General features: G+C 49.5%; 1 protein-coding gene across 2 annotated transcripts; it reads left to right on the forward strand.

Annotated features, from left to right (window-relative positions):
* The first annotated feature begins 427 nt into the window (after window positions 1-427).
* On the forward strand, window positions 428-8,428 carry PTGER1 (prostaglandin E receptor 1). Of its 2 annotated transcripts, none has more exons than XM_044453635.1 (3): window positions 428-517; window positions 4,334-5,653; window positions 6,794-8,428. In XM_044453635.1, exons 2-3 carry the CDS (start codon window positions 4,820-4,822, stop codon window positions 7,046-7,048), a joined length of 1,089 nt encoding a protein of 362 aa, XP_044309570.1. In that variant the 5' UTR covers window positions 428-517; window positions 4,334-4,819; the 3' UTR covers window positions 7,049-8,428. The 2 variants fall into 2 exon arrangements, with proteins under 2 accessions (XP_044309570.1, XP_044309571.1); XM_044453636.1 differs by having other exon boundaries at window positions 464-517; window positions 4,789-5,653.
* Window positions 8,429-8,586: the final 158 nt, after the last annotated feature.

Raw genomic sequence — 8,586 nt, forward strand, 5'->3', positions numbered from 1 at the left:
ACGCACAGGACTTCACCCACATGAGGAATTCACTTTACTGCTTCATTTCCTGCATCCAACGGGTCCTGCTCCCAGTGAGGGTATTCAGAGCATTTAAAGAATGGAGATTGCATACGCGCCCATCCCTCCCTTTCCACGCATGCTCAGCTGGAGGGGAATCTTATCTGTGCCGGAACTGTTGCGAGCATCCAATCTGCAAGCAAAGCTCCTCACTTCCACCACGTTTGGGGCTCGGGCGGGCACGAGGCTCCCGCCGCTTCGGTGCCCGACGGCAGTTCCACGGAACGTGCCGGCTCCCGGGAGCCGGTCCTTATTTGGAGGGCACCGCCCCCCGTGCCGGCTGGGCGGGGGCGGGGTCCAGCGCGCCCCCTAGCGCCTGGACGCCGCGGCCCTATAACTGAGCGAGGAGCGAGGCAGGGAGAGGGAAGATCGAGCCGCGCGGCGCACATACCTTGAGCTCCCGACGGGCTCCGCTTTCCGCGGAGCAGCACTGGAGGCGCTGCGCGACCTGCGGAAGGTGAGTTACCTGCGGGGTCCAGCCAGCTCTCCCTCGCGGAACTCCGGCAGGCGGGCGGGGGCGCAGAGGAGGCGAGGGAGCGGCTGGCGCTTGGTGGGCGCGGAAGGGCCCCTCGGGCCAGGTGTCCTTCTGGCCGAAAAGGCTGCGGCAGGAGCGGGAAAGAGGTAGCTCGGCTGGGGACGCCGCGGGACCTTCCTATGCCGATTACTCCCGACTCGCTCAAGACGGACGAGACCGTCCCCGCCCTTGAGAGACGGCGCATCTCTCGGCTGTTCCGCGGACCGTCCGAAAGACGCGAAGCTTCTCCAGTTCGCGCTGCCCTCCCCGCATCTCCAAGCGGCAGTCAGCTGCGCCGTGTGAACGTACTCCGGGGCGGCCGGAGCCGGGATGGTTCAAGAGGACCAGCGAAGGAAGGATGATTTTAAAAAATCACGAAGAGTCTTTCGACATCTTCAAGGCTAGCTAACTTGCTTATTCTGGCAGAAAACTTCAGTGGACTCTGCCCACTTCATCAGACGCGTAGCGTGAATTGTTAACCTCAGATCGGTAGATCCGCCGGTTAGGTTCGCACTTCATGCATCCATCCGATGAGGTGAACAGTGCCCACGAAACCTTGTGCTGAGGAGGGGAGCTAGTCTTGCAGGTGCTGCGGGGCTTTCGCTTGGTTTTGCTGCCTCGAGCTCACGCGGCAGCCGCCTAGCAGATCGCGTCTTTGCAGGGTGCGCTGCATGCTTGCGGAGTGGGGAAGCCAGTCCCTGCTGGGGACTGTCCCTGTTTAAAAGCTCTAGCAAAAGAGGTGGAAAAGAGCTGAGGGATCTGCAGAAAATCCTTCTCAACACTCTTGTGTTCTGTTCTAATGGATCTTCATGGCTCTTGACCACTCTTCTTGTAGCCACGATCAGGGTGCACAATTGCACGTTTAATACAGCTGGTGCAGGTACTGTGGAGTGCGCCTTCTAATCCGAGCAATACTGTTCGGCCTGCAGGATGAATTCTTCTCGGAGTAAAAGGGTGCGGTGCTTTTTTTAATCCATGTGACAATTCAGGGTTCAGTGGAAACTTGGGAGACTAAGGCTCTAGAAAGGGCCTGTCTCGAGCGAAAGCTCTCCTTGCTGTTTCCGCTGCATGGTTGGAATTGAGCAGGATGGATTCTTGCAGCCTTCCCCAACTTGGTGCCCTCCAGATGTTTTGGACAATTGCCAGTACTAGCTATTCTACATGGACCTGATGGAAACCCCAGTCCAAAAAAAAAAAAAAAAAAAAAAAAACCTGGTGGGCATAAGATTGAAAAGGCTGGAAGAGAATGCTTGCATGGAGACATGTGAACTGGCAGCCTGATACTTCATCTTGTGCCATGTGCAAGATCTTATGTAGGCAGTCAAATTAAGTACATTTTAATTGATTTATCAGATGAGTTTCAGTTGATTAGATTGAACTGGCATTAATGTGCATATAGATAAAGTATTCCCAAAGCAAAATACACACTTTGCTGTACCAGAGATTAAGAACAGGCAGTGAGAGGAGAGGAGCTTGCATTCGCTGTGTGTGTGTGTGTGTGTGTGTGTACATACCTATTTTAAGAGGGTGTTTGCCATCTGTATTTTTTGTGAGTACTTGTATTTTTGTTGTAGGTTTTTTTTTTTGCACATTTTTACAATTACAGCAAAGGGTGCCTTTTTAGTTAATTAGCAGTTTTATAATTGATCAAACCAATTAACTAATCAACCATTGCAGTACTAATATAGTCATTAATTAACCCACATTAAGTACTGCCAATGCGGTAAAGTGATGCACACAAGAGCTCCTGTGACTGCTAAAGCAAGCGCCTTCCCAGCCCCCTCCGGGATTGTGAAGTCACAATCATTAACAAGACTAGATTGTGACGACAAAGGGGGAGTCAAAGGATAGTACAGGTTTAACAAATCTGTGCTGAGTGATTTCAAATGCGCTTGGGTTCTGTTTTTCATTCACCAGGCAAATAGGAGAAACAGTGCCTTATTAGAAGCTATGACTCAAGCTTCTGGTTCCGAATATAGCCCCAGGTTAGTTCAGCCAGACAGCAGGAATTAAAACAGAAGAAAAGAAAAGGAAAATTCAATTAGGTTGCATGTGTTTACTGTAGAAAGCAGTTGATTTAAACACTCACCTGTAATGGAACTAGAGCTTAATACCATGTGCTTCTAGTGAGTGCAAGGAGATGAGTTTAGACTACCACACATCCCATCATCCAGCATAAGAGTGTGGTTCTCTTTCAAACAGTACAAAAATTGGAGGTAGCCACATTGGTGTGCTAGAAAACAAAAGCCCAAAGCCATAGTATTTAGGATGAACTAAAGTGTTGTAAATGAATGACCAAGCCTTGTAAAGCAAAATAATAGAGTGGAGGAAGAGAAAGCTCAACATGATGTTGAAGCTCCAAAGACTGCATTTTTAAACCATCCAACAGTGTGATCTTATACATATCTGTGCAGAAATAAGTCCCAATAAACCCAATGGGCCTTCCTCTCAGGTAAGAGTGTGCACTTCCAGGAAGAATGCAGGAGGTGCTTCTCAAGCAAATGCGGCTCTCCTGGGTCTAAGCCCTCGGAGCTTAGTAGATCCTAGTTCTGTGTTCAGGACTGCACTGTTAAGGTGCAAGTTTACCCATAATCTACCCTAGCAGAACAATTCTAAACACAATTTCCTGGACGTAAGTCCTACTGGGCTCCAATTAGATTCAAATAGGAGCAAAAAAAGAAGTTAGGACCATAGGGATAAAGTAACTATTGCCCTCTCATGTTTTATAAAAATATAAAAACTGAGTTACTCTCTTCCATGTTGCAGACTACACTAATGCTTGTTGTTTTCCTTAGCGTTCTGCACAAAGAACTTGAAAGCTTGCATACGTTAATTGCTTTGTGACACTATAGTCTGTGGGCTTCCAAGGGAGGTGGTTGAGGCCCCATCCGTGAGGGTGTTCAAGTAAAGATTGGGCAAACACATGTTGGGGGTTACATGAGCAGAGCGGACTGCAGCCGGGGGTCAGACGAGATGGCCCGGGAGACCCCCTCTGAATTGCTTTTTTCCCCTATGTTTCTATGTTCTAATAAAGGTGTTTTTACCTTATGGCTTCTGCTTCCTTTTCAGATGTGCATTTGCTGGCAAAGTGTAGATAATAATGACCCTTAATATTTTGGGTTTACTGTCCTAGATTCATGAAGTGTTTCAGCAAGTTCTTGACCTGATGACTATTTGCAGAGTAGATGCGAGTTCCCAGGAACAGGCCCGACTCAACCCTCAACAAGGCTTTTGTTGTCTTTGTTTTTAACACTGCAGTGACGTATACAATCCAAAGAATGTGATGCAGCATTTGTCATTAGCTTCTTTGCACTTGCAATATTAGGCCAAATGAGTTTACATTCTTCATCTTAATTTTAGAAATAAACTTTAAAAACACCCACTCTGTTGGGTGTGGAATGGAAAATATAATGCACCATTGCATAGGAAAAAAAGGCATGCTTTATTTTTATAAATGATAATTAAATGTTTAAAATCTTCTAATGCTCCATGTATTTCCCCAGAGTCTCTCCCATGTATGGTTTTACAAACTGTATAATCCTTGATCCCAGAGTGATAGGGGAAAGATGGTCAAATTCTTCTACAAAAGTTGCCAAAAGTGGTCCCCCGTTCCTTGGGGTGCTTCAAGGTGGAGCGCTCCTAGAAAAACAGCTTGCAGCTACTGTCTTTTCCACCTGGAAGCATCCTTAATATTCTAGAATCCAGAAAAAATAGCTTGAATTTGCTGAGATCTTTCAAATATTCCCTTTCTTTCCCCAGATTTCTGCTTATTCTCCTCATCCTCCTAATCTGGCTGCAATCCTGTATGCACTTATCTGGGAGAAATGCCTCTTGAATTCAGTGGGACTTCTGAATAATTTGCATAGTATTGCAGTGTTACGAATTAAATGAATGGCAATGCATGGGATTTGGTACAGTATTTACAAATCAACAGCCTTGCAGATTTGAGAAGGACACGACACACAAGGAATCTCAAAAGAGGAGAGAGAAATCCATCAGGTTTAACAGCAAGACTGAAGATGATGTTAGGAAAAAGCACAATTAAAAGAGAAGCACTAAGGCAATCAAGAACCAGGCACAGACTGGTTCTTCCTTGTTTTAGATTCCACAGAAGCTGTGGGGTGAGGGAGGGAAGAGGAAGTCAGTTTTTGTCCAGTGGATTGCAGTTGTCTTGGGCAGAATCTGAGTTTCCGGTGCCTCTTTCACCCTTGCAGATGCCTGCATCTGGAGGCAGCCACTGACAGGATGTTTGCCATCCACCCTCCCAATGCGACCTGGCCGTCACCTGTCCTCCGCCTGGGGAACAACTCCTCAAGTCATGCAGAGCTGGTGAAGAGCCGGAACAGCAGTGCTCCTTCGGCAGCTGCCCCTATCTTCTCTATGACTCTGGGTGTCGTCTCCAACGTTGTGGCACTGGTGATCCTGGTCCAGTCCTACGCTCGCTTCCGGCGCCGCTCCAAGGCCACATTCCTGCTCTTTGCCAGCAGTCTGGTGATCACAGACCTCGCGGGCCATGTCATCCCAGGCTCCTTTGTACTGCACCTCTACGCCACGCAGTCCCGTTTCAGGGGCATGGACCCTTCCGGAGCCCTCTGCCAGTTCTTTGGTGCCTCTATGGTATTCTTTGGACTGTGCCCGCTCTTCCTGGGCTTCATAATGGCAGTGGAGCGCTGCGTGGGCATCACCCGGCCGTTGCTGCACGCGGCTTTGGTCACACCAGGCCGGACAAAGCTTTCCCTGTTTGGACTCTGGGCCACTGCCTTAGCCATTGCCCTGCTGCCTTTCTGCTCCTTTGGGAGGTACGAAATCCAGGCCTCAGACACCTGGTGCTTCATCAAAGTGGGGAAAACAGACACATGGTCCGAGGTGACTTTTGCCCTGCTTTTCTCCTTGCTGGGGTTGGCCTCACTGCTTGCGTCCTTCGTCTGCAACACATTCAGTGGATTCACTCTGGTGCGTGCGCGGCTCCGTGGTCAGCGCAAGTGTGGGTACCGGCGAGCCAAGGCCCACGACATTGAGATGGTTGTGCAGCTGGTGGGGATCATGATGGTTTCGTGCATCTGCTGGAGCCCCTTACTGGTAAGTGGGGGGGGGGGGCAGATACTGTGCAAAGGCGCTGGAAGGCTCAAGCAACCTCTCAGAGGCGCTGTGAGGGGAACTGCAGCACTAGACAGTGGCAGCTGGACCTTGGGACCAAAGGGAGAGCCCCAAGCCCCCGAAGGGCCACCTACAAAGGGGCATGTGTGGAGAATTATTTCTTTTCTGGAGTGGCGAACAGTTTTGCAGTTCTGCCACATCAGGAATATAGAAGCAGATCGAAAGCATGGGAGGGAGTGGATGCAGCGTGACAAAAACAGCACGAGTCGCTTTTCCTGTTGTGAAACACAACTTTCATTGTGTTTCACTAGTGAAGAATTATACGTGGCTGCCCAAAGGGAGCCCCCATTTGACCATCAAGTCCAGGGTCTTAGTGCTGCATCTTAGTGAGGCCTTAAGGCTGGGTGCCAGGGTAGAATCAGACACTGTCCGACACAAAGGGCAGCTTGATGGAATGGGGAAGGCAGTCTCTCGTCAGGGGAAGCACCTTCTAGGCAGAATCGGACCTGGAGACGTTCTGCCATTTTTCTATCCAGAGACCGGGGCATCAGCTCAGGCGGATAATATAAGGGTATCTTCAAAGCAGATCTAGTAGGTACTTTTCCCTCTTTCAGTCTAGCAAATGGATCAAGCTCGCATCCTGGAGTGAGCCCATGGGGAACGATCGTAGGCGCATTGCATGGATTGCTTTCTGTGTGGGGCCCTGATTCCATTTTGGATAAATTCTCCGCCAGAGCATTCTAGTACTGGGTGGGGCTAAGGCGAACGTGGTGTGGAAAAATACTGGCATGTATTAGCTCAAAGTTCTCCTGCCAGCAGCTAAACCATTTGGAGACGCATTGCAGCCTTTTAGAATGGAGGGGCAAAACTGCACAAAAGCCAGGAAACCACTGAACAGTTGGGGGGCAGGGGAACAGTTGCAGCAGAGGGAGAGGGAATGGTTTGGGGAGGCTCTGCTTGTGACTAGATTCAGTGTGGGAGGAGCTGGTATGTGGGAGGGGAGTGCCTATCCCTGTTGTGGGTTTTTGAGAGTCACTGGAGAGACACAGATTAGTGGAAGGTGCTCAGATCCCTTGGGAAGCATTGCCCTCTTACCTTCCTTTTTCACCTTTCTACTCACAGGTTTTCGTCATCTTGTCAGTGAGCAATTCCCATGGATCCCTGAATTATGGACAGCTGCTCTTTTTAGGCGTGCGCCTCGCCTCCTGGAACCAGATTCTGGATCCCTGGGTATATATCCTGCTGCGGCGCTCTGTGCTGCGCAAGATGATTGCCCTGTTTCTCCGGCGTCCTGATATCAAAGGGATCCAGTTTGACCGCTGGGAGGCCAGCTCTTTCCAAAGCTCAGAGCGCAGTGTTGCTGCTGGACGCATCTAACGCTGGCTGGAGCAAGTAGGAGTACCTATACCCTGGAGACGTTCTGAGAAACTGTTGGCACATTCTCCAAAATGTGCAGAATGTTCTCTTTGGTATTTAGCATCCAGGTTCCTTGGCTGATCATGCTATCGATGCAACTACAAGGAACCAGTGCAGCATCTGACCCTGGAACTAAGGAGTAACTGTGGGGCCCTAGACTGTGGAGCCATGTGCTCTACTGGGCCTGCTCCCTGCCTGGGCAGGACTTTCCTGTGAATGAGAGGCACTGGATCTTTTGGGGAGATTTGCTGAGGATCGATCGTGCTTTGTGTGGGGTGGCACCTGTCCTGCATGCAAAAGGTCTGACGTGCATTATAAGCACCTTCAGTTAAGCAGGATGGCAAAAAACCTCTGCCTCAGATGCAGGAGACCCACCACTGGACTACATGAACCAGTAGTGTGATTCAGCCTGAAAGATTTTGTCAGCAATGGGGAGAAGAGCCACGATTTGGTGCACTTTGAATGCATGCCATGCTTCTTGGTACAAGCCATACCATGTGTCGGGTTGTTACTAGTGGTGAAATGCTGGTATGAGTATGATGCCACCTGGAACTGCTTTGTATGGTTTAACTGCAAGTGCTCAGGAACATCTGCTTGCTTGTGGATTACCAGGCAAGGCGACACCTGCAGTGATCCTCCTGCACTGGATCATTTGATTTAGGTAACTCACCGTGTAACTTTCAATGTGCTACCCTGCAGAAACCTGGTCACTCAGAGCTCATCTTCCTAGCCTCCAGGCTGCTTCATTTCAGCTCTGTACAAGGAAACTTAAATATAAATGTTGCAGCCTTTAGTCAGAGGCAATGTGCTCCAAGAGGAAGTATCCTTATATAGCTCTAAGAGAGGCTGCATGTAAACTAACACAGTTAGTACAGACAGCTGCACTGCAACACATGGCAAGGATGGCCTTTAGTTTTGATGGCAACATTGGCCTCCTGCAGGGTGAAAAAGGCTGGAATGTGACTCCCAAGACCAAAAGGGAAAGGAAAAGGCTTCAAGAACTCAGCACTAGTAAGTTGGACTTGTCCATAGAAAGAGTTTGTGGTAGAGTTGAAATAGGCAGTCTCTCTAGCCCTGGATAAATTTCGGTTTGGAAGGAACCTGAGAGTCCTTTTGTGAAACTCCTTAGAAAGGTGGGGCTGGGCAGCCGACTGTAAATGAGGTACCTCTGAGTGTTGTACTACCCCGTACTCCAGGGTGATGTTGACAGGGGCAGGGGTCAAGAGAATACGAGTTTGCACGTCTGTCAAGTCACAGGGTCAGGGCTGACATGCTAGTACCCTGGCCTGTGGGAGCTCTTAACCAGCGCTGGGCGCTCTACAATAAAGTTTCCGTGGCACATTCTGGCCTGTTGTGCTTTGTCTTTGTGGCACTGACTTGTTCCTGCCATCAGCTGCTGCTGGCAGTCCTGCCCACCTGGAAGGCAGAGTTCTCCATTCATCCTAAGCAGTGTTTATCCATGCTGGGATTACTCTGTTCCCTCTGGCCCGTTGGCTGGT

The sequence above is a fragment of the Varanus komodoensis genome, unplaced genomic scaffold (assembly GCF_004798865.1).
Source record: "Varanus komodoensis strain SLA01 unplaced genomic scaffold, ASM479886v1 scaffold7_1, whole genome shotgun sequence".
Taxonomy (NCBI): Eukaryota; Metazoa; Chordata; class Lepidosauria; order Squamata; family Varanidae; genus Varanus; species Varanus komodoensis.